The sequence below is a fragment of the Silurus aristotelis genome, assembly GCF_946808225.1.
Source record: "Silurus aristotelis genome assembly, chromosome: 25".
Taxonomy (NCBI): Eukaryota; Metazoa; Chordata; class Actinopteri; order Siluriformes; family Siluridae; genus Silurus; species Silurus aristotelis.
Window position 1 is genome coordinate 18,253,160 of NC_139598.1, and position 25,000 is coordinate 18,278,159.

Genomic DNA, 25,000 nt, shown 5'->3' on the forward strand with positions numbered 1-25,000 from the left:
GGGTTCTTCTCCTGTGTTCCAGGTTTCTCAAATCATCACTGCTCTTTTCATCATGTGTTTGGGAGGAATCTTATACAACCAGGATTTATATCATCCTTTCTACATTTACCCAAGCATCCTGGTGAGAGAAATAAACAGTATTATATGCATCATGTATATTATGTTGGAACAGGTTTTTGGTCTCCCAGTCCAAGTGAAGGGAAGATTTCATGCTACAGCATCCAGAGACGTCCGATACAATTGTGCGCCTCCAGCTGTGTGTAACAGTTGTTTTGAACTATGTTTATATACAGTATATATATTTATTTATTTATATGCAGACTTTTATTTGAATGATGGTTTTATAGAGCAGAATCACTTTATAACTCATTTGTAGATTTGTTTGAAATGATCTCTTGTTCTGTTCTGTACAGTATATAGTGTGTGGGACTCTTGCGATCACTGCTGGACACACTCCATTAATGCCCATGGTACATTTAAACTCCAAATTCTTAATTTTTCTAATGATTTGATTATAATATTTAGTTTGAAAGGTTTTTGTTGGATATTTCTTTAATATTGTACTTGTTTTGTAAACAGATGAAGGCATCGTTTATCTTCAACATTATAGGCATTTTCCTAGCAGTCGTGACTATTACCTTCAGTTTGTTTTTCAGTGCTGAAATTCCCTTTTCCTACTATAGGGTAAGTATTATTATAAATAATACAAATAATACAAATAATAACAATAATCATCATCATCATCATCATCATCATAATAATAATAATAAACATTATTATTTTTTATGCTTAATGACATTTAATCTTATTTAATTATGTCCAATTACACACACATATATATATATATATATATATATATATATATATATATATATATATATATATATATATATATATATATATATATATATATGTATGTATATACACACACACACCCTGATCAGTGTAAATAGTGGATTGTGATTGGCTGAAAGGTCAGGTGTAAATAGTGGATTGTGATTGGTTGGAAGAAGTTTAGGTGTGAATAGTGGATTGTGATTGGCTGGAAGGTTTAGGGTTCGCATTTAGTTTGTGTTTGTCAGTTGAATCTAAATGAATGCGCTGCTTATACACACCTGTAACCATTGTAACATCCAGTTCCATCCAGCGTGAGACAGCGATTGTACACAAGAATGTATGAGTTACAAGTAAAAGAAATAAGTAAAGAAAATGAAGCATTATTTTAATCCATTCAGTGATTTTTTTCTCAGCAAACATCGATGACAGTGGTTTTATTACATTACAGTATATTATAGATATTTTCTTCTTTTCTGCAGAGCCGTGCTCCAGGTTTTAATCTGTTCGTGGTGATCATAGTGCTGTACGTGTTCGAGTTTCTCCTCTCTGCCATTCTGATCCACTGGGAGAGTAAAGCCGTGTGCCGAGCTCATTTCAACAGCCTGGTAATGTACCAACAAATCTTATACATTTATACCTACAGAAACTAGAAACCAGGAACCAGGAACAGAAATACGGGAAGTATTAAAACAACTGTGTAACAGATGTAGTTTTTAGAAGGGTACGAACCAAAGAACCCTTAAATAATGCCATTTTCTTAGAAGGCAACACATTAACAGGAAATGAACGTTCACCTCGTGAGGTGTTGAGAAGGAAAACAACGAGCAACAATTTAGATTCTGTTCGTTGTTGGATTTAGGATAAGCTTTTAACAGTCTACACAAAAGTTTCGGCTTCTACACAGAACATTTCACGAAGAAACCGAAGAATGGTTGTAGAATTACTAGATCACGTGTAAGAGTAGAACCTCTTCAGAAAGCTTGTCCTTACTTTGTAGCTAATTTTGTAGTTTTCTATTCGTTTATATGGGAAATTATTTTATTGTGTAATTACTTAATTATCCATGATGTTTTTCTTTAAATCATCTCACCTGCTAAACAAACGTAAGACATGATCTCAGGGAATGTTCGAAAACTAGACGTATTGGAGTACATATCGGATTTGAGTATTCAGCTCAGATCAAAGCTTTTCTGGTGCACTTCCTGATAAAGTGCTTTGTGTTGATCAATTAGAAACCTTCAGACGTGTAAAGAGTCATTAACATTTATACTGTTCTACCTGAGCCTGCAGAAATGTTACGAATGGAATTATTCTACATATCGTTTTATCAGATCATGAACCCTCACTGTGTTCATCTTCTCTTCAGCCCATGATCACCCTGAAGCAGGACATGTGAGCTGTGATGGACTGAAAGTGTGAATCAAACCATGAAGCAGAACAAACCATCATCGAATAAATATAACCAGGCTGTTGGGCTGCATGCTAATACGCCTTTGTGTGCTGTTTCACATGTGTGTGTTTTTATATGAATTTTTTATATAAACTATAATAAAGAAATAACATTTTAATTACAGTGTTTTTAAACTTTATGAATTATGATATTCTTGTGTTGTTTTGTATAGCATTGTGTATTAAACTGTATGTTGACAACTTGACATTTGTATGTGTGTGGTGTGTGTGTGTGTGTGTGTGTGTGTGTGTGTGTGTGTGTGTTGGGGGGAGGGGGGGGGGCTGGTGAAAGGTGTGAAAATGGCTGTGCAGACCAGCTCAACATTTCCGGCGTGTTGGTTTTGCGTGCGGCGTCTGGATAAAAACACACAGAGCACAAACGGTTTTACTTACATCACTGAATAAATCTAATATTTAAAAGTAGACGCAGTGTGTAGCAGTAAACACGCTTGTGTACGCACACTGCGGGTGTGTAATGTGTGTGTGATACCCTTGTGTGTTAATATTCTTATTGTTTGTCATTAGATTGGAGAAATGAGATAAGTGAGACATGAACTGATGAAAATAACTGAACGATGAAAAAAAAAACACTTCAGCCTGTGTGGGAAGGTTCAGCTCTGTGTGTGTGTGTGTGTGTGTGTGTGTGTGTGTGTGTGTGTGTGTGTGTGTGTGTGTGTGTGTGTGTGTGTGTGTGTGTGTGTGTGTGTGTGTGTGTGTGTGTGTGTTGCACTTGTTTGTGGTCAGTGTTGGGGAAGTTATTGTTGCAACAGTTATAATACTACTGGGCTGAAATGGTCTCTACTTTGAGAAAATTAGATAGATAGATAGATAGATAGATAGATAGATAGATAGATAGATAGATAGATAGATAGATAGATAGATAGATAGATAGATAGATAGATAGATAGATAGATGGATGGATGGATGGATGGATGGATGGATGGATGGATGGATGGATGGAAGTTCTCTGTTGTGAAGTAAACTTTCTCAGAAACGCATTTTGTAATCTACTTTATTACATAACAACTGAAATGTTTTTAATATTTTGGAGAATGAGCCAATAATAAACCTGAGAAACGGATTTTGAAAATGCAGTGAGGAAACATTAAGGATGTTCTGTGAATCTCAAGACAATGATTTGATTCAGTTACTATTTGAACCGTGTTCACCTTCACAGTGGAAAAAACATAAAGGATCATTAATAATAATTCTTTTCACTGGGAGCAGATCCACTGTGATCCCTGGTCCAAGCTGAAGATAAAGATCGATTCATGAACATTTTTCTCCCTTCAGGTTCTCCACTTTCCTCCTTCATCCAAAGGCTTTATTAGAAACTCTGTGGGTCTCATCGGCAGGGTCCTTAAACAGATCATATCATTAATATTATGAAAAAAGAAAAAAAAAAGTGAGATTTTATAATGATTTTATTTGATTATATTACAGATTCTATGTTTTATATTTAGTATTTTTTTTATTTATTTTTATTATATAATTAATATTTTATTTATGTTTCTCGGAACTCGCAGGGGTCTTAAACCATAACCGCCGTGAGTTCCAGGGGTCACTGTAAATATAAAACTCTCAGAAATACCAAAATTATTTCTCAAAAGTGTGAGAAAGTATTAAAAAAATCTAAAATTAACTTAAAAAATCAAGTTTTATAGTAATTTCTGACTGAAGGCTGCAGAGGCGCAGCATTTCGAGGAACATCAACCTTTAAGAAGTGAAGATCATGAAAAATGTTTTTTTATCATAAAATATAGAAAGTTTACATTTAAAGTGTGTGTTTAAGCAAAACAGCTACTCATATTTACTTGATAAACCTAATAAATGTCGTCTTTTTTACTCTAGAAACGTATTTTGGTGTATTTCAGTAAATAAATACATGTATTTTGTATTAGCAACAAGCTAGCCGCCTGAGTGAACGCGCGCGTGCTGGCCTAGCCGCTCGTGCTAGAATTTACTCCTCAGTGCGCGTGCGCGGGTAGCAGTGCGCCCTGGCGGTGAGATTTGGGACGTGGCCCGGCTTTTGTTCTTTTCTTTTTGTTCTAGTGCACTTGAGTAGAAGGAGATTCGGGATCGAGCCCACCGTGTTCTGGTCAGAGGGAGAGAGACACAGACAGAGGAATAGAAAGAGAGAGACGGGGGAGGAGGGGTTCTTCCTCAGCTCAGAGTAATGGCGGCCTCCGTGTACAGCTCGCGCACTCTGAGCAAGGACGATGGACGGTACCGGACACATTTCCGCATGATCAACGAGCAGCAGGTGGAGGACATCACCATCGAGTTCTTCTACAAACCCCACACCATCAGCCTGCTGACCTGCACCGTGCTCAGCCTCATGTACTTCGCCTTCACGCGGTGAGTGTGTGTGTGAGGGGACACAGGCGGGGATGCTGAAGGGAAATAAAATGGCTGCCCGGGACACAAGACACAGAGGCCGTTTTTTCGTTAAAAATGATTTTAAAAGTGACCGTTATATTTTAAACCGCGTGCTCCGGTCTTGCGCACGCGCCCGCTGGAACACCTTGTTGCCTGTGGTGCGGCTGTGGCGTACATCCGGGCATTTCCGTGCGGTTCATCTTTCACTTCCGTATTATATCTGAGCATATCATTAAAAATATTCAAAAACATTTATTCACGCACGCACACGAGATGGCGGCGTAATCAAGTGGGCGGGGCTCGTCGGTCGTTAATAGTTTTGGGGGTGTGGAGGGGTCACGTGACTACCTGTCTTTCTCGTTCAAAGGGTCCATCAAAGTGTTACCTCAGGCTGCGTTTTTCCTTCAGGAGATTCAGCATTGAAGACTTTCTAAATAGGTTTACATTGTAATGACAACTAGCATAATTAGCATAAATTTCAGGTTCAATCATTTTATATCTGTAAATACTCTGATCAGGCATTATATTATGACCACATGTCTAATATTGTGTTGGTCCCAAAGCAGTCCTGATCTCTCCATCATTAACACCATGAACTTCTTCAGCAGTTTGAGCTACAGGCGCTCGTTTGTTGGATCAGACCACACGGACCAGCCTTCACTCCTCACGCGCATCAATGATCCTCGACCCTGTTATGGAGATGCTCTAATGGCCCTTGTCAAACTCCCTCGAATTCTTACTTTTTCTTGCTTCTAACATCAACTTTGAGGACAAAATATACACCTGCTGCTTAATAAATAAATCCACTCACTAACAGGTGCCATGATGATCAGTGTTCTTCACTTCACCACTAATAATGTTACAACGTTATTATGGTTTGCCTGATCGGTGTATTATTAGTTAAAATCTATTATTACTACACAAACCTGAAGACGTAATTGAGTAATATAATAAATGGACGTTTGGTGCCACCCGGATGAGGATCTAAACAGTGAGAATGGAATGTCAGCGCTAGCACTTTTTTTTTTTTAGATACTGGGGATAGCTAGCTAAGCTGTATTGTGTGGACACCAGCTAATTTTGTCTTTTCGTGTTTTATTTACAGGGATGACGGGAATCAAGATAGCAATCTGCGTGTAGGTCTCATTGTAATCATCTCCTTTTTCTCAATCATCAGCGTCCTCGCCTTCCCAAACGGTACGTCCCTTTCATCATAATAATTCTGGTGCACCAAATAGTTATTTCCCAAGTTTGGTAGTGTGATCCCTGCTTTCCTCCTGCGCAGGTCCATTCACAAGGCCACACCCAGCAATATGGCGAATAGTATTTGGTAAGCAGTCTTGCTTTATTAGTACCTTCCTGGCTGGCTCGCTTCGCCTCGCCTGCTTGTGTTGTAGTATGTGTTATGTCTCATGATCAGGTTATTGTGCTTAAATGTAACCTTTAATGGAGAAAATAAAGTATTTCTTCTGATTAACTGACAGGTTTGAGTGTGCTCTACTTCCTGTTCCTGGTCTTCATTATCTTCCTAAACTGGGAGCAGGTGAAAGGGCTTATGTACTGGCTGGATCCAAACCTGCGCTACGCCAAACGGGAGGCAGACATTATGGTACTTTATATATCTTATTTATCATTTCACAAATAGGGATTTAAAAAGAGAAACATCAAAACAATTTAGATGCTTATTCCAATATTATGATATGCATTCACTTTCATAACAAATAATTTTTCACTTTTAAATCTCCTGGCTGGCTCGCCTATTTATTTGTCTATTTTAATCAGGAGTATGCTGTGAATTGTCACGTGATCACGTGGGAGCGAATCCTGAGCCACTTCGATATCTTCGCGTTCAGTCATTTCTGGGGTTGGGGCATGAAGGCCCTTCTGATTCGCAGCTACGGTCTCTGCTGGACCATTAGCATCACGTGGGAGCTCACTGAGGTACAGCACTTCCTAGAGTCCTGAACGACTTTAATGTAAATAAATTGATTCTCCCAGTGTTTTCTTTAGAGTGATGCATCCAAAATCTTAATCTGCAGTCTTTGGAAAAACTAAAGGAAAAATCAACATGTACGTTTTTCAGCACTTGTTATACTGTAATACAGTAAATGTGTGTTTCTCTTCTCTTAGCTCTTTTTCATGCACCTTCTGCCCAACTTCGCGGAGTGCTGGTGGGATCAGGTGATCCTGGACATCCTGCTCTGTAACGGTGGAGGGATCTGGCTCGGCATGACCGTGTGCCGCTTCCTGGAGATGCGAACATACCACTGGGCCAGCATCAAGTGCGTTCACACACTTCCTCTGTAAAACGCCGTGTTGAAACATAAATATCGTATAAGTGTGTGGTGAACTTTAAAATATAACGCTGTTCTGGGTTCCTATTTATTATAAAACGCCATTAGAGATGTTTGGGGATAGTGACCTGAAACGTGGCGTGTGTGTGTGTGTGTGTGTGTGTGTGTGTGTGTGTGTGTGTGTGTGTGTGTGTGTGTGTGTGTGTGTGTGTGTGTGTGTGTGTGTGTGTGTGTGTGTGTGTGTGTGTGTGTGTGTGGTATAGGGACATCCACACCACCACGGGGAAGATCAAGCGTGCCGCACTGCAGTTCACCCCTGCCAGTTGGACCTACGTGCACTGGTTCGACCCCAAATCCTCCTTTCAGAGAGTTGCTGGAGTTTACTTGTTCATGATCATCTGGCAGGTGAGACCAGGAGCCTGTTAAACGACAGGTTTCCACAAACCCACACGCACTGCAAGAGAGAGAAAGTGCTTCCTCTCAAGGATTCTTTTAGTAGTAATTACACAGCTTTGATGGAAGAGAGGGAGGTGTGTGTGTGTGTGTGTGTGTGTGTGTGTGTGTGTGTGTGTGTGTTTCCTCCTGAGAAGCTGATTAAATTAGATCGTAATGAAGCCCTGAGATGCAATTGTTAATGTAAGTAAACACCTGCAGATATTCACCTCCATGGATGGAGGGATAGACACGAATAAATGAGTGGATTAGTGAAGCGTTAAAAGTGGAATGATGTGGTTGGATGGAGGGATAGACATCGATGGATAGATAGATATTGATCGATAGAGATGGATGGATGTGTGATAATAGGTAGATAGATTGCAGAGTGAATGACTAAACATGGTTCAATGTGGAGAGATGGAGAGTTTGATAGTTGGTCAGATAAAGAGTCCTGTGGCCAGATGAATGGGAGGATGGATGGATGAACGAACAGACAGGTGTGTATATATAATTGTGTGTGTGTGTGTGTGTGTGTGTGTGTGTGTGTGTGTGTGTGTGTGTGTGTGTGTGTGTGTGTGTGTGTGTGTGTGTCTGTGTCGTTTTCAGTTGACTGAGCTGAACACCTTCTTCCTGAAGCACATCTTTGTTTTCCCAGCATGCCACGCTCTGAGCTGGGGCCGCATCCTCTTCATCGGCGTCATCACTGCCCCCACTGTGAGGTGAGCGCCGTTCCACCGCACTCCTCTAACCTGCACACACTGACACAGTCAGCAACACTGACAGAATATACAAACAATAAATCATTCAGTAACGTGTGTGTGTGTGTGTGTGTGTGTGTGTGTGTGTCTGTGTGTGTGTGTGTGTGTGTCCTAGGCAGTACTATGCCTATCTCACCGATACGCAGTGTAAACGAGTCGGGACACAGTGCTGGGTGTTTGGGTACGTCTCGCACACAAACACACTCACACTTTATCACTTGCATCAAGTATATTTGTGTCGTTCACCTTTTCATAGTTTCCTTTTCTCATGTCCTCAACTGATAGAAAATGGATAAGCAGCCTGGTGTGTGTGTGCGTGCATGTGTGTGTGTGTGTGTGTGTGTGTGTGTTTGTATGTGAGAGAGATATACCAGTTAACAGTGTGGCTTGTGGTTGGGTAGGTGCAGAGCTGCGAGCTGTAGTAGATGTTAACTGATGAAGGTCGCTCTGCGTTTCTGTAGCCTCAGCGGTTTCAGTGCTGATGGAAACAGCAGGTAAAACATGTGGCCTGAGTCTATGTGACTCTTCAGGCTCGCGCACGCACCTTTTGGCGGTTCGACGTTTCACGATGCATTGTTTGAAGTCACTAACTCTTAGTTGTGGTTTCAAAACTTAAAGTTGCTTGGAGATGAAGGGGGTCGCCGCTTTGCTCGCTGTCGAGTTTATTGTGAGATTTTAAAGAAAGGTAACACATGAGACTCTCCTCAGTACTGTGACACGGCTGAGGGTGCAAACCTGGTTTTCCTGTTTCACTTCTGTCTGTTTTTATTAAACCTTCCTGTAAACCGGCCCACAAGAGCTGTTTTACACTTCAACCCTAACTCACCCTGCTGTCTACAGACTGACTCTCTGACTCATCTACTGACTCACAGGCTGATTCTCTGACCAACTGACTCACTAACAGACTCACTGACTCTGATTCCTTCCTTATTCAACAATAAACTGATTGACTCTCTGACTGACTTATGGACTTTCTGACCAGCTGATTCACCAACTGACTCGCTTACCCATAGATTCTGTGATTAACTGACTCACTCCCTCATTTACTGACCGATTCCCTGATTGAAATTCACAGACTGACTGGCCATAATTGCTCACTGATCCACTCAACGACACACGACTCACCCTGCTGATTAAATGACTCACTTTCTCACTAACTGATTCTCTGATTCATTCATTAAGTGAGTTGACTTGCCTCACAGACTCACTGATTCATAAACTGGAGGCACTGAATTGATGGATGGATTGACAGCTGGATGGTTTGGAGAATCGGATGGATGTATATGATGGATCGATGAATTGATTGTTTGGTGGATGGATGTATTGAATGATTTATTGATGAATGGATGGAGTGGTTGGTTGGTTGGATGGATGGATGGTTGGATTGATGGATGAATTAATGGTTTGGTGGATGGATGGATTGATTGATATGATGGATTGATTCTATGTAGGTCCTTTCTGATCGAATGCAAAGGATAATGTGATGATAATGAATTTAATTGACATGAAATTTCAATCGTTTATCTGTTCTGTATTAATGCAGATTTAATCTGTAATATTAAAGTAATATATTATGTAAATGTTTCTCCTTCCTTCAGAGCCATCGCTTTTCTCGAGGCTTTAGCTTGTGTTAAATTCGGACAGGACTTGTTCTCCAAGACTCAGATCCTCTACGTCTTGCTGTGGCTCCTGTGTGTGGTGAGAGAACAGTGACATTTTTCTTAGTCTTTGGATCTTTTGAATCTACACAATACACACCAACTGAGAAACACTTCCATGTGTGCAGGCCTTCATCACGTTCCTGTGCCTGTACGGGATGGTGTGGTACGCAGAGACTTACGGGCCCAGAGAGAAGGTCAGTCCGGGTCGACAGGAAGGCAGAGCATCGTTTCCTGTTCGGAAATTCAGCCCAGTGTAGCTTTCATGTTTGGTCTGCTGTGTAAATATGATGTCTGGGGGCTCCGAATGAAAAGAGTGCAATTGTGGATATGTTTATAAAATCCTTGTGAAAATCGTGAAACCCGAACACACACACATTTACATGATTGAGTTTTAAGGGCTGCTGAGTAATGATTTGCACTTGTTTTTGTTTTTTTGTAGAGTTTGTCAGAGTGTGAGGACAGTGTTTACACCGAGCCTGGGGACAACGTGTTTATAAAAGGTACGAGAGAAAAACCTGAAGTGGGGTGTGTTAAAATTGGAGATCTCAGAGAAGTGTGTTATGATCTGATATATTCAAACACTAACTGATTTTACTCGTGGTTATCATTCAAATTGTAATTTCTCATTTACTGACTGATTCCCTGTCTGAAATTTGCAGACCAACTGACCGCTTACTCACTGATCCACTCACTGACACACTGACTCACTCTGCTGACCAAATGACTCACTGACTCACCCGGCTGAATAAATGACTCACTGACTCACCCTAATGACTAAATGACACACTGACACCATGCTAAATAAATGACTTACTGACACACTGACTCACTCGGCTGAATAAATGACTCTCTGACTCACCCTGATGACTGAAGGCCTCACTGACTCACCATGCTGAATAAATGACTCACTGACTCACTCTGCTGACTAAATGACTCACTGACACACTGACTCACTCTGCTGACTAAATGACTCACTGACACACCCTGCTGACTAAATGACTCACTGACACACTGACTCACCCGGCTGAATAAATGACTCACTGACTCACCCGGCTGAATAAATGATTTACTCACTCACTCTAATAACTAAATGACACACTGACACTATGCTGAATAAATGACTCACTGACTCACCCTGCTGACGAAGTGAATCACTGACTCGCCCTACTAACTAAATGATTCAATGACTCACTGACACTGATTTAAAAAAATATATATTTTTATGATCATCAGGTCCGGACATTGGGACATCTCCGACCACCAGGCGGAGAGGTAAAGGTTCTGCTAACAACAAACCCATCAACGGAGTGGAGAAATAGAGAACGTTTCCACACACTAGCTCCTGCAGGAACCCGAGGAAGGATGAAGAGAAGGAGGAGGAGAGATAGCCAACCTTTTGCACAAACAGCGTTCCAGGTGTGGGAGCGAACATCAGGACGAGACGGAGGTGTCTTAGGTCCAGCGGTTTTGAACCACCAGGTGGCGCTACAGACGTGACGAGGTGAAAGACGGCACAGAGGTTCACGTTTATGTCCACTGAAGAAACTTTTAGACTTTATTTTTCCCAATGCAGTATTGTCTCCGTGTCTCCCCGCGTTATGGAGAAGCGTGTAGCTGATACACATTTCCATTCTAACAATTTATCACAAAAAAAACATTCACTCCGTGTTTATCGTTCATATCATTCACAACGAAACTTTACATTACAATCCGTATTCCAGTCCAGCATTCCTGGATAACCCTAAAACATTTGGAGGCGGGGTTTGGTGTTGAGGGGCGGGGTTATACAAAATAACATTCCACGTCGAGAACGGTTTCATGCAGGCGACAGGAAGTCGCAGTGTTTCCACAAACACAGCCGATTTTGGGGTGAAGTAGATTAGATTTTAATTGCGTTGTTTGTTTTTTTCACCCCGAAAAGTTATTCAGTATCACAGTTATATCGTACGACCGATTATCGACACACACCCAAAGAGGAGCGCACGGTTCATGCACTTTGTTTTATTATCGACTGATCAGGCCATTTCACTGCTACCTTTATGTTTGATGATGATGATGATGATGATGATGCTGCTAACTCGTATCCATTACCTCCATACTGCTGAAGCCAGTATCTGTGTTTCTGTTCATTCTTCAAGCCTGTAACACACTGATGTGCCTGCATGTGTGTGTGTGTATGTGCACGCCCCCGCTTCATAACTGACATCTAGACTAGTCCTTTACGTATCTCACTGCTCTCATTAACAGGGCATTAATGACACAAGGATTTCCAAGATCATTCCCAATTTATTCCTGTTTTTTTTGGGGGGGGGGTTTGCCGAGGATCCCACCGAGTTTACATGCAACGCCAAACATGTGCCATCATCCAGTATAATAACGCACACAACAACGACGTTCACAAACCCCATAAAACTCTCGTCGCTGTGCACTGGGGCAGTAGCTACACCTGATGACCAAAAGTATCTGGACACCTGACCATAACATTGCTATGTGCTTTTTATGCTAAACTCCACTTTTCTGGGAAGATGTTGATTCTTTTAGCTACAAGTGTTTTGGTAAAGTCAGGTACTGATGTAGGGGAGGTGAGGAGGCGTGGGGTGCAGTCAGCGTTCACATTCATGTTGTAGGAGATCTTCCACATCTTCCAAACCATGCAAGGCAGATCTTCATGGAGCTGGCTTTGTGCACATTGTCATGCAGGTTTGGGTCTCCTATTTTAAGTGGAGGAAAACATTTCAAGCTCCTGCATCCAAAGACGTCCTACACATTTGTGTGCCTCAAAAGTTGGAGAAGAAGCACATACCGCTACAGAAAGTCGGGTGTCCCAATACATTTGGCCCGATAGTGTGATTTTTGGTGTTCTTCACTCAGATTGCTCCCAGGGTTCACTGATCATAACGATAACTAATAAATGTTTCAATCAACACAAATCGTCACTGAGACCAGTTGGTATACAGGTTGTGGTTTTCTTTGTTGTATTTTTTCCATTTTAAATCAGAGTGCACTTTTATTTCCACTGTCATCGCCAAGCCGTTCAGAAAACTCCCACTTTGACGGAGCAGAAAGCAGGATCATAAATAACTACACTTTTCATGCACCAGCTACCTGCACATCTCCATCCTCCCTGTAACTTCCTGATGATGTGTTATGCTGTGTGTCATCGTGTGTAACCATGTAGACCTGCATGTGATTTGAAGTCACCACGTTTCAGAATAAAATAACTTCTACCTGCGACGTCACGAGCGTGAACCATTTGTTCCTCGCAAAAAAATGCATGTCCAGAGGTTGTTTTACATCCTGACCAGTGAGACCTTGTCTGCTGGACTAAACTCCATCTGAAACACATTTAAATCCATAATTTTTTTTTCCTGAATATTTATTAAAATATTACCAATCGTCTATTCTCCTCATTTCATAGCTTTTTTTCAGTCACGTCACTTCCACTAGTGTATTTTAAACTTTCAATCCAATCATTGAGTCTTCAGAATCATCAGGACGGATCTTCATTAGCTTCAGATACATGAGAATGAAGCTGTTGCTCTGAAGATTTTGAGTTGTGACTCCGGGGTCCTCTAGCAGGCGTCTAATAACGAGGTGAAGGTCTGGATTCCATGGACAGTCCATGTGTGAAAATGATGACTACAGCTTCCATTTTTTTTCCCAATTTAAGTATGTAAATCCATTGATCCAAAAATCCATTGTTGGAAAAACCTGATGATTCAGCATATTTAGGTGAATCACATGGGAAAATAAATAGAATAAAAAAAGAGTTGTGTGAAAATAAAGTACTAGTGTAATAAATATTCATAGGAATGCACTGATATTTAAATAGTAATTATTGGTACAAAGTTGATGTAAATTCTGAAGGTCATACAAGGACACTGATTATTCCTGATTGCAGCTTTTGTTAAAAATCGTATTTAAAGAATTACTTTCAGTTTTTAATGGTGGACGTTTTCACGTTTTGTACCTGAGACACCTGAGCTGAGCTGGTGCCCAAGTCTCATTTAGTCTCAGTGGTAGAGGATGGACATTTTATTGACCTCTGAATGGTGGGCGGAGTCTACAGTGGTGAGTGGGCGGAGTCTACAGTGGTGAGTATCACATGACACATTGGGTCTCACTCAGGTCTGAAAATATACATGTTGATAAAGGAGTCAGGTGTCGAGCTAAATTTAAACACGTTTTACTGTCATCAAAAAACATAACCTTCTATAAATATACACACTGTCTGGCCAAGAGTATTAGGACACCCGATTTTTGTTCCACCCATTTTGTGCACAAAGCCACTCATTAAAGATCTCCTTTACATGGGGTTGGATGTGTGTGGAAGATCTCCTGCTTTATTTATAAAATACTGTTTATTCTAAATATTATATGATTATATGATATTCCTTCTATAATATGTATTATTTTGTTGTTCTTACGCTTCTTGGCCACTAGATCGCAGCAAAAACACAGCAGTCTGCCTGAGTCACGTGACCCAGCAGTCAAACATGGAGCCTCTGTAAAGCTCTCCCTGCTTTCTTCTCTGTCTCGCGCTTTCTCTCCCCACACTCTCATTTTCTCTCTCTCTCCCTCTCCCCACGCTCTCTTTTTCGCTCTCTCACTCTCGGAAGTGAAGTTCCTCACGAGCAGGATGTCCGAGACCTCCATGAACCCCACCAGAAGAGCTGAGGAGATCCTTGATGAGATCTATTCCGATCTGCTTGAGTGTAAAGTGTGTTTCGAGACGTTTTCATCTCAACCCAGAGCTCGAAGACCACGCAACCTTCCCTGCGGTCACGTGATCTGTCTGGGGTGCGTCTGTGCCCTGTCTCACACCGTGTCCCATCGTCTTGAGTGTCCTTTCTGCAGGAAGCAATGCGGTCAAGGTGACACCTACGAATGCCAGGTCCTTGTCGACCTCCAGGAAACCATTCGTCCGTACTTCCCGCAAAAAAAACCCCAAGATTCTGAGAGAAATCTTGGGTCAGCGGTCATGCGTCTGCGTGGTGCCTTCGGGGGATGGGGTCCGCTCATTAACCCGACGGGTGTGGTCGTGTTCGGGGCGTCGCAGGACGTTCTGGTGGCCCACGGCGGGCACGAGCGAGTGACCGTGTTCGGGTGTCGTGGTCAGTACCTGCGCAGTTTTGGGCGCTACGGTCACGGCAGCTTTGAAATCTGCCATCCTTTAGACATCGCCGTTGCTCCCGGCGGCCATGTCGTCTTGGCAGATGCTGGAAATCGCTCGGTCAAGGTGTTCTCGTCGACAGGACGTCCCCTGGCCACGGTCTCAGACCTGTTTCAGCTCCCTTGGGGTGTTGACGTGGACCTCTCGGGGAACATCCTGGTGACGGATGCCGAAGCCGGAACGCTTACACAGATCGTTCTAGACTTCGGAAGCGGCGTGGTTCTGGCGAAGAAGGTCACAGTGAAAGATCTGAAGACCCCCCGAGCTGTTGCTTGCTGTAAAGCGTCTAGACGCGTCGTCGTGGTGGAACATCTCCAGGTGCGAGAAGACGCAGAGCAGACGCGCCTGAAGGTGTTTGGAAGAGATTTTGAGCTCCTCAAGCAGATTGACAATTTGAGGATGAACATCTCGGCCGTGACCTTCGACAGAAACGGTGGGCTGCTGGTAGCCGATACGCAGCGTGGACTCGTGTGGAGTTTGGGGGACGTTTGTGAAGCTCCAGTGATTATTCCACTGGTTCAAGAGGGACTGGTGCGTCCGGTGGGATTAGCGACGACTGACGACGACACGCTGATCGTCGTGGATGCTGGAGATCACACCGTGAAGATGTACACGAGCCGCACTGAGGACTTATACAGCGATCGACAGTCAGAGAATTCCGAATTATGAGGTCATAATGGTTTCGTCAGGGTTGAATTTCATTATTTATTTGAAATAAAAGAAAAATGCTTTTTATTTATTTATTTGTTTGTTTGTTTGTTTTCTGGGTGGAAAACCTCTTCTCTCTCTCACACACACACATCATAAGTTCGTATAGACGATGTGTTTCACCCAAACTAAACATCCAAAAAAAAATGCAAATAAATCGCATGACTCGGTGCAAAAGTTTCCGCCCCCCTCAGGACGATTCGAGGCTTTTCCGCAGATGTTCCTTCACCGAGTGTGTGTGTGTGTGTGTGTGTGTGTGTGTGTGTGTGTGTGTGTGTGTGTGTGTGTGTGTGTGTGTGTGTGTGTGTCAAGTTTACGTGTTTGTACGCAATGAAACAGTCAAATAAAACATACACAATAAAATACAATTGATATTAATCACAGAGACGTTAATAAATAAATAAATAAATAAATAAATAGATAGATAGATAGATAGATAGATAGATAGATAGATAGATAGATAGATAGATAGATAGATAGATAGATAGATAGATCGGATCTGTACAACAGAAGTGAGGGATGAAAAAAGTTTACAAAGCTGAAGATGAATTAATAGCGGAATAAAAAGGAGAAAACGGTCAAACCTGCTGGTAGAAAGACGGGAGACAAATAGAGTGATACATGTACAGTGGAAGTAGAGAGAGAGAGAGAGAGTGTGTGTGTGTGTGTGTGTGTGTGTGTGTGAGAGAGAGAGAGAGAGAGAGAGAGAGAGAGAGAGAGAGAGAGAGAGAGAGAGAGAGAGAGAGTGAGTGAGTGAGTTATGGAAATATGAAGGTAGAGATAGAAAAGGGGAGAGAGTGCTACAGTAGATAGATAGATAGATAGATAGATAGATAGATAGATAGATAGATAGATAGATAGATAGATAGATAGATAGACTAATGAACAGCAGAACAGAATGTTGGATTTTATATTGTGTTTTTATTACAAATAATGTAATAAATTAATACATAACATTATTATTATTATTATTATTATTATTATAGTTATTTATCATGATAATAATAATAATAATAATAATAATAATAATAATAATAATAATTGGTTATGATTATATAAATCCACTGAATAGCCCCAAAGCCTGGCCTAATCCTAAATCTCTCCCTCCTTCCTTCTTAAGTGCACTACTCTCCTGTTTTGGAGTAATGATTGGCACGCGCTACGCAGTGCACTATTTGTGCCGCTCATCCCCGTTTGGAATACGGCCCTGGTTTTCCTCCCTACTCTGATTTATTTCTGCATAATTCCTGTGGGTCTGTACTTTTTATTCCTGAGTCGCTTTTCCAAATCGTTTATTTCGGATTTTTAGAAACGAATCATGACTATGATAATAAAAAAATTCAACAATTCATTAATAATATGAAAAAAACAAAAAGAAACAAAACCGAGTGATTTCAATCCCACTCACGAAGCGGAAGATGGCGGTCGGGATGCTGACCGAGGCTGGACTCCGAGGCTGCGTCCCAAACGCCTTGCTATGGGCTACACAAGTGCCCTATTTAACCCCCGCCGTGCGGTTGTGTCCCACCCTATCTAGGGTTTCTCTAGAGGGCATCCTGAGTGGGATTGGGATGCAGCCCTGTGGAGCGGGTCTTCCCAGCCCGAGCTCCAGGTTTGGGGGAGAACGCGGAGGATCATGTCGGAGTTTTGATGAGTTCTTCTCCGGGAGCGGCGGCGATGGGAGGATTGAACCGCGGTTTAAAAGCCTTTCTTGCCTTCAGACGTGGTCCTTTGTGCTCCCGGAGATATCTAGAAGACTTTTTCTTCTTTGCCTTGTTCCTGAGACTCGCCTCACAGCTAGTTCTCCTCCTGTAGGTCACTGAGGCGCACCAAAGTGGATGAAAATGTCGGATACGAAGGTAAAAGTGGCGGTCCGAGTCCGGCCCATGAACCGCAGGGGTGAGTCCAGGATCTGATCCGAATCTTTCCATCATGTTCACAATTCCTGGGTGCACCAGAAAAATGGGTTTAACGGGTCTTAGTGCTGCATCATATCACCTCATGGCGCAGGGGAACATTAGAGGAACTTGCATGGTAGTTTCTCAAACTGGTGTTTCTGATGCTACTGGAAGTCCATGTGAAAGCTTTTTGAATTGTTAAGTTCACGCTCTTCAGCATGCTCCTGGAGAACTTTTCCTCTAAATGTTCTCGTGTTGTGCTTTGCAGAGATCGAGCTGAGCACCAAATGTGTGGTGGAAATGGAGGAGAACCAGACCATCCTGCACCCTCCACCTTCCAATAAGGGGGAAAACAGGTACAGATCCAGATCGAGCTTCTCAAAGCATCATTCTACCATCTGAGACACTTCCAGCACACTTTCCAGGACTTTTTTGCACGATTTCGAGGAAATGTTCAAAAAGCCACAAAACCCAGATAAATAACTGAACATCAATTAAAAAAACGTGTTAACACGTGTTTTTATATGACACGTATGAAACACTTTTTGCACAAGAAAGTAAAATTTTATTGCGTTTATATAAATTGTAATTGTTTTAAAGCCTTATTCAGACGGGATTAGTTTTAAAAAAAAACTCATCACGTGATTTTTTCACACGTCACGTGTTTATGCGCGGTGTATGAAGGTGTGTGAAATTGCCGTATTCAGATGGATTAGTTTGATACGATTGATTTTGGAATGTTTGCGTTTTTTTTTTCACGTGAACATGGCAGCAGTTTGTTACAGTGTTGGTGTAAAACACGGCACTGATGTTCTTCATGCTGCATCAGTCCGAGTCGGAATAATCAGCAGAGTGCTGAATATGATCCGAGCTGCGTTCCTGGATTTCTCTGTGTGTGTGTGTGTGTGTGTGTGTGTGTGTGTGTGTGTGTGTGTTAGGGAGGAACAGCTCCACCCTTTAAATATCCTGAACTATTCCCGTTTCGGAGCAGATTGAGGACTGATGAAGGTGTTGGTTGAGCACTCGTCCTCCTTCTTCATCCTTCTTGGTCTGATGTATTTACAGTGTTATTACCTGCTATAACGGTGGTTGTTGATGGGGGTGAGTTTGGTGTGAACACGCCACTGCTCATTAACCCTCGCTCGCTAATACAAAGGTTGAATTGAGGGTAGAGTGAGAAGGTGATGATAGAAGAAAAAAACGTGTCCTGCATTGAATCAGATGTGTTCAAATGAGCTGCTGAACTACATGGAGGTGATGATGAGATACAGGAAATACAGACAGCTTTGCAGTGAAGCATGGTGGTTGTAGTAGTGGTGGTGAAGCATGGTGGTGATAGTGAAGCGTGGTGGTGATAGTGAAGCGTGGTGGTGGTAGTGAAGTGTGGTGATGGAAGTGAATTGTGGTGGTAGTGAGGCGTGGTGGTGGTAGTGAAGCGTAGTGGTGGTGGTAGTGAAGTGTTGTGATAGTGAAGCGCGGTGGTGGTGGTAGTGAAGTGTGGTGGTGGAAGTGAATTGTGTTAGCGAGGCGTGGTGGTGGTAGTGAAGCGTGGTGGTGGTAGTGAAGCGTGGTGGTGGTGGTAGTGAAGTGTGGTGGTAGTGAAGCGCGGTGGTGGTGGTAAAGCGTGGTGGTGGAGGAAGTAAAGTGTGGTGGTGGTGGTGAAGCGTGGTGGTAGTAAAGCGTGGTGGTGGTAGTGATACGTGGTGGTAGTGAAGCGTGGTGGTAAAGCGTGGTGGTAAAGCGTGGTGGTGGTAGTGAAGCGTGGTGGTGGTAGTGAAGCGTGGTGGTGGTGGTAAAGCGTGGTGGTGGTGGTAGTGAAGTGTGGTGGTAGTGAAGCGCGGTGGTGGTGGTAAAGCGTGGTGGTGGAGGAAGTAAAGTGTGGTGGTGGTGGTGAAGCGTGGTGGTAGTAAAGCGTGGTGGTGGTAGTGATACGTGGTGGTAGTGAAGCGTGGTGGTAAAGCGTGGTGGTAAAGCGTGGTGGTGGTAGTGAAGCGTGGTGGTGGTAGTGAAGCGTGGTGGTGGTGGTAAAGCGTGGTGGTGGTGGTGAGGCGTGGTGGTGGTAGTGAAGCGTGGTGGTGGAAGTGAAGTGTGGTGGTGGTAGTGAAGCGTGGTGGTAGTAAAGCGTGGTGGTGGTAGTGAAGCGTGGTGGTAGTAAAGCGTGGTGGTGGTAGTGATGCGTGGTGGTGGTAGTGAAGCGTGGTGGTGGTGGTGGTGAGGGGTGGTGGTGGAAGTGAAGCGTGGTGGTGGTAGTGACAAAGCTGTAAACAAACATAGCTGCATTGGATACCAAATTCATCATTTCAGGATGCGTTGTAACAGTGACTCCGCTTCATCACACTCATCTCTGATTAGTTTCCTGTAACTGCATCACCCCCGCTTCATTACTCCTCACTTATCGCGTAGCAGATCAGTGTCTCGGCTCTGTCTCACTGTCTGAGGTAACGAAAGAGGCTTCAATCACTGCAGGAAATCCCGCCTCTGTGCTTCATGATTCACCAGAAGGAAATTACACACTTTCTCTCACACACACACACACACACACACACACACACACACACACACACACACACACATCCCTGTGGAAAAGAAAAAGAAAGCGGATGGTGTTTAATAGCGTCATCTGGAAATGAGAGTTAGATCATGGCTAGCTGGACAGCAGTCATTCGTGAAGTGTATATACACACACACACACACACACACACACACACACACACACACACACACACACACATTAACCCAAATTTAGAGCCATGACCCGAGGTAGAGAAGCTCGTGCAGCTTTTATCTCTCCACACACACTCGAGTTCGACTCGGCTCTCAGCGACGCTTCCAGGAAGTCAGCGTCATGTGACGTATTTTGTTTTTGGTGGGCGTGGCCTATTTGCTCAGCGTCCTTTCATGTCTGAAGAGGCTGTGAAATCGGTTGGTCAATATGTACGGAGTTCCAGGTTTAACTCTGTGTTCGCTTCGTTTACAGTGTAATTGTACAAACGCTCGGTTCTGATTGGCTGGAATGTTTTTGCACGAGGGCGGTTATTAGCCTCTGTGTTGTGCGTTGAAATTGTGTAACGTACACCTGGCTGTGGATCGATATTTACGTACGAGACACTCTGCCCTCTTCCTCATACCTGAGATCAGATGCGTATGATTGGTTGAGGAGAATGAGCATGTGCCCCTCCCACACATGAAGCACATCCAATTAAATCTCTATCGTTGCGTCAGGATTAAAACTGGCGATCGGATCTGTGAGTTTTTTCCGTACTTTCGTCTAAGGAATTGTTTGGATTTGTCTCCTCGCAGTGTCTGAAGATCTCGGTGTAAAAGCTGCTTGTGTTTAGTCAGCGTTTTCCCGAAAGACTCGTTGGGGCTCGTCTAATCGCTGTGAGAGATCAGCCGGACGTCGGGTGTGTGTTTTTCCTCTCAAGTTCTCAGGACACCTGTTCCTATCACTCTGGTGTGTGTGTGTGTGTGTGTGTGTGTGTGTGTTTACAGTCGATGTGGCCACTCGCCAACAATGAAATGTGAGAAGACTTCATTATTATTTCTTTTTTTATTTACAGTTGGTTGAGTGTCTGAACGTACGTCCAGACGGAATTACATGGTGTTGAAGTGTGGAATCGGAGCCCATGTTGGTTCACTTTCACTTTCCAGAACCAGGGGGGGTGAAGGGGGGGGGGGGGGGGGGGGTTCATTCACATTCACAGAGCGTGTGCAGCACTGAGACGCTCACACTCCGGTTTCAAAACGTTCCATGAGATGCCATGGTCCGATTTGAAATATGAGTGTGTGAGAGAAAAGAGAGAGAGAGAAAGAGAGAGAGAGAGAGAGAGAGAGAGAGAGAGAGAGAGAGAGAACCTAATGCAGACAGACAGACAGACAGACGGGAGGGTATTTGGCCTCTGGTGATGTGTCTGTGTCAGACAGGGGGTTTTCCAGCCTAATTCCAACCCGAGGCTGACAGGTGCCCCCCTTACAACCCCACCCCACCTCAATCCACTCCTCCCTAGCACCGCATCATGCTTCACTCCAGCGCTCACAGTCCGAGGTGATTAGCCAAAGCTCGCTTTCATCTGATACGCTCTGCACCGGCGAAGCGTGTAATGTTCTCCTCGTCCCGTCACTGACTGGCAGAGGCTTTGAGGGATTTCACACGGCTTTAAGAATTTCTCCACCGTCTCATCAAGTTCCTGAAGACGTGGGCAGGGTTTGAGCTTTCAGCAGATCGACAAACCCTCATATAACCTTTATATCCAATCACTGCTCAGTGGAAGTAACTGTTTATCTACTGGCTGTGTGCTGGGGGTTTTTTTTTTTTTTTTTTTTTCAGATTTTGGTTCTGCCTATTTTTTTTTTTTTTTTTATCAGACCACAATTTTTACCTTCCAAAACCATCATTACCAGTTACTCCATAGTTTACACCACCAACACCAACTGGATTTCAGGTCCTTCCTCCAAGGCCACTATGATCATTCAAAACATCATTCTTACTTCTAAGTGCCTCTACGAACAACAGACCCACGTTCCTGCCCTTGGGGGCAGTTTTACCATCTTTTGCACCCCAGTAGTTTCCAAGCCTGAAGCCCCACCCCCCAAAGAATCTGTAACCAATCAGACCTCAGACCAGAGGCTCATTTGAGATCCACTGTTCAAAACAACACAGACACATCACACTACCCTCTGTCACCCCCTTCTCCCTCCCCTCACCCCCGAGGTGCCTGAACAGCACCTGATTCTCGTTACTGAGTTCTGTAGGGGATGAATCATAAACTGGAAAAAAATGGATGTTGTTGTTTAGAAAGTTGTGCGTTACTGAACGTCTGTGTGTATCAGAGAGAAACCACGATACGCCCGATACACTCTGGGGAACGTGCTCGCTCACGTCATCTCTGAAAACACGGCGCCACCAGGAGGAGCCTCTAAAAAAGGAAGGATCTTTTTTGTTCGGATTGCTTTTAGAAATTGCTAGCTCAGATTCTCACACACACACACCAACACACACACACACACACACACACTGTGTTGGTGCAGAAATGCGGTTGGTTTTGTAATGAGGTGTTTATTACACTTTGGAACAAGGAGGTCACTTCCTGTTTGGCTCAGCTTTGTTGATGGCACTGGAGTGTGTGAGGAGTGTGTGAGGAGAGTGTGAGGAGTGTGTGAGGAGAGTGTGAGGGAGATGGAAGAGATGTTGTAATCTGTTCCAAATGTAAAATAAACACACGCACACAAGCACCCACACACACACACACACACACACACACACACACACACACGCACGCACGCACAAAAACACAAACACGCCCACACACACAAACACACACACAGATAAAGAGAGAGAGAGAAAGACAGAAAAAAATACAGACAGACAGACAGATTAAGAAAGAGACAGACAGACACAAAAAGAGAGCGAGAGAGAGACAGAGAGAGAGACAGAGAGAGAAAGACGAAAAATGAAGCAACAAGACGTAACTGAATAAATAATTTGTTGCTTCTCCTCATCATCCCCCTGAAACACATTCATTCTAAACTTTATTCACACAGAACTGAAACAGAGATGAAGCTTCTCCTCCTCTACTGTCGAGTCCTGAGTGGATGAAAGTATTTCATAAAAGTTTTTGCCCCCCTGATCCGCACGGTGTACAGACTCGTACCGCGGTAACTGAGCATATTGCAGTAATCGTCTCGATGAGACGAGTCATGAGAAAACCCTGCCGACTCCGAGGCCTTGAAACGGTGACTCATTCTAAAGGAACGACTCGATGACTGAAGGAATACGATTAACTTGTTATTTCTTTTCCTTTCTTTGTCTCTCACGTCTGTATGATGACCTCGGTGACCTTCGGGACCTGCAGGAAACAATCCAAGGTAAGAATTTATACAATTTTAGCATAACGCTAAAAAAAAGATTACAAATTATTCAAAGTTTATACATCACACACTTTTTAACAAGAGATGGGCGGGGCATGCGTAGTCTGACCTGTCAATCATAGCCAGATCTACTGAAGGCAAAACCAGAGCATCTGAAAGACCTGAACCTCATCTAATCTGGAATTTACATCATCAGCCATTAACCCAGTGGGAGCTTTGTGCACAGGGGCGTCTTCCTGCTGGAACTGGTTTGAGTTTCCCAGTTCAAGTGAAAGACAAGTTTCATGCTCCTGCATCCAACTTTTCATTGGCTGTTGACGTTGACGTGTCAGATGTCTCACGTCGCTCCTCCACACGAAAATGTATTTATAGAAATGGTGTTTCGCTTCCTGTCGCGGAGACAGGGCAGGGTGTGTGTGTGTGTGTGTGTGTGTGTGTGTGTGTGTGTGTGTGTGTGTGTGTGTGTGTGTGTGTGTCGGAGCCTGGAGATCTTGTGAAACGCCCACAAAGGCCACAATGTGAGAGGATGAGCAGAAACAGTGGACCAGTGTGTGTGTGTTCAAAGCTACATTGTTGGAATGCGCCCTTGAAACACACACACACACACACACACACACACACACACACACACACACTGGTGCCTCCTAATTTAGAGACGAGGCAAAAAATGTAGCCCCTTTCAGGATTACTGAATTCTTTGAAGTGTGAGATGCTTTCTTTTTTCTGGTGGTGTCTGAAAAACAGACAGACTGGTGTCTGTCTGTCTGTCTGTCTGTCTGTCTGTCTGTCTGTCTGTCTGTCTGTCCATCTTTTAATAATATAAACAATAAACAGAAATGATGGATAGAAAAAGTTAAATAAAGTGATATAAAGATTAAAGAGGAATTGACACTTGATTTTTAAAACTTTATAAAAAATAAACGTATAAATGAAATTCTAATAAACAAAAATAAGTTTCGTGGGTATTAGGAGCCTCGGGGTCGGGTGCCTGGGTACAACACGTTACCATGGGAACAGGCGTCACTACAGCGGGAATTTGATTTGTCCTTTACCAGATTTATGTTGTTCATTAACGTCTCCGTCACAAAGGCCTGAAGAGCCACACTTTCCACTTCCTCCAACTCTCTTCACGGAGAAGATCGTGGAAAATAAAGCGTCTTCTTTTACACCACACTGTTACAGTTCACTTCCTGTCCATCAGTGTGAAGGACAACAATAAAAACTAGCTAGTTTAATGAGCTACAGTCGGGTAAACTGGGCGGAGCCTGTGTCATGGTGAAACTCAAACGCTATTGGCTGTCGTTTAAGTTACTTCACCTCTGACCTCCTGTTGGAGAAGATGTTTTGTAAGACAATGCTCTGGTTTTGCCTGGCAAATGTTTCGTGGTTAATGGACTGGTGTGTCTGTCTCTCTGTCTGTCTGTCTGTGTCTCTCCGTCTGTCTCTCTGTCTGTGTCTGTCTGTCTATATTTTTCTGTCAGCTTGTCTGTCTGTTATTCTCTTTTTTGCTGTCTGTCTTTTTTTGTCTCTCTGTCTGAAT

General features: G+C 43.2%; 4 protein-coding genes across 9 annotated transcripts in view; all 4 read left to right on the top strand.

Annotated features, from left to right (window-relative positions):
* Window positions 1-2,488, top strand: part of LOC310720120 (uncharacterized protein) — a 5,589-nt gene extending 3,101 nt beyond the window's left edge. Inside the window, exons 4-9 of the mRNA XM_083530465.1 lie at window positions 23-121; window positions 414-470; window positions 580-787; window positions 1,098-1,174; window positions 1,317-1,442; window positions 2,204-2,488. Coding sequence (XP_083386591.1) covers window positions 23-121; window positions 414-470; window positions 580-787; window positions 1,098-1,174; window positions 1,317-1,442; window positions 2,204-2,233 — 597 coding nt within the window. The 3' untranslated portion in view covers window positions 2,234-2,488. The remainder of the gene's footprint in view (window positions 1-22; window positions 122-413; window positions 471-579; window positions 788-1,097; window positions 1,175-1,316; window positions 1,443-2,203) is intronic.
* Window positions 2,489-4,212: 1,724 nt separating this feature from the next.
* Window positions 4,213-13,047, top strand: ptdss1a (phosphatidylserine synthase 1a). Its single transcript, XM_083529731.1, has 13 exons — window positions 4,213-4,644; window positions 5,771-5,862; window positions 5,951-5,995; window positions 6,150-6,274; window positions 6,448-6,606; window positions 6,796-6,947; window positions 7,223-7,364; window positions 8,001-8,113; window positions 8,268-8,333; window positions 9,751-9,850; window positions 9,939-10,007; window positions 10,253-10,313; window positions 11,047-13,047. The coding sequence occupies exons 1-13, from the start codon at window positions 4,463-4,465 to the stop codon at window positions 11,130-11,132; spliced, it is 1,392 nt and encodes a 463-aa protein (XP_083385857.1). The 5' UTR covers window positions 4,213-4,462; the 3' UTR covers window positions 11,133-13,047.
* A 626-nt stretch (window positions 13,048-13,673) lies between these two features.
* Window positions 13,674-15,999, top strand: LOC310720038 (E3 ubiquitin-protein ligase NHLRC1-like). The gene has a single exon (XM_083530338.1). It carries the CDS (start codon window positions 14,453-14,455, stop codon window positions 15,653-15,655), a length of 1,203 nt encoding a protein of 400 aa, XP_083386464.1. The 5' UTR covers window positions 13,674-14,452; the 3' UTR covers window positions 15,656-15,999.
* A 783-nt stretch (window positions 16,000-16,782) lies between these two features.
* Window positions 16,783-25,000, top strand: part of kif13a (kinesin family member 13A) — a 26,425-nt gene continuing 18,207 nt past the window's right edge. For 5 of the 6 annotated variants that reach the window (XR_014531560.1, XM_083529709.1, XM_083529706.1 and 2 more), the window contains exons 1-3: window positions 16,784-17,593; window positions 17,861-17,948; window positions 23,445-23,457. Coding sequence is in view for 5 of the 6 variants with exons in the window: in XM_083529709.1 (XP_083385835.1) it covers window positions 17,533-17,593; window positions 17,861-17,948; window positions 23,445-23,457 (162 nt within the window). In the remaining variant the exon portion in view is untranslated. Of the gene's footprint in view, window positions 17,594-17,860; window positions 17,949-23,444; window positions 23,458-25,000 lie in introns of all 6 variants that reach the window. The other variant, XM_083529707.1, reaches the window with a different exon arrangement.

Excerpts from the sequence above, each read along its gene's own strand:
- ptdss1a (XM_083529731.1), top strand. The coding sequence starts at position 4,463 with ATGGCGGCCTCCGTGTACAGCTCGCGCACTCTGAGCAAGGACGATGGA. Across the intron at positions 5,863-5,950 it reads CGTCCTCGCCTTCCCAAACG|GTCCATTCACAAGGCCACAC; the intron begins GTACGTCCCTTT and ends CCTCCTGCGCAG. Across the intron at positions 10,314-11,046 it reads GGACAACGTGTTTATAAAAG|GTCCGGACATTGGGACATCT; the intron begins GTACGAGAGAAA and ends TATGATCATCAG.
- LOC310720038 (XM_083530338.1), top strand. The coding sequence starts at position 14,453 with ATGTCCGAGACCTCCATGAACCCCACCAGAAGAGCTGAGGAGATCCTT.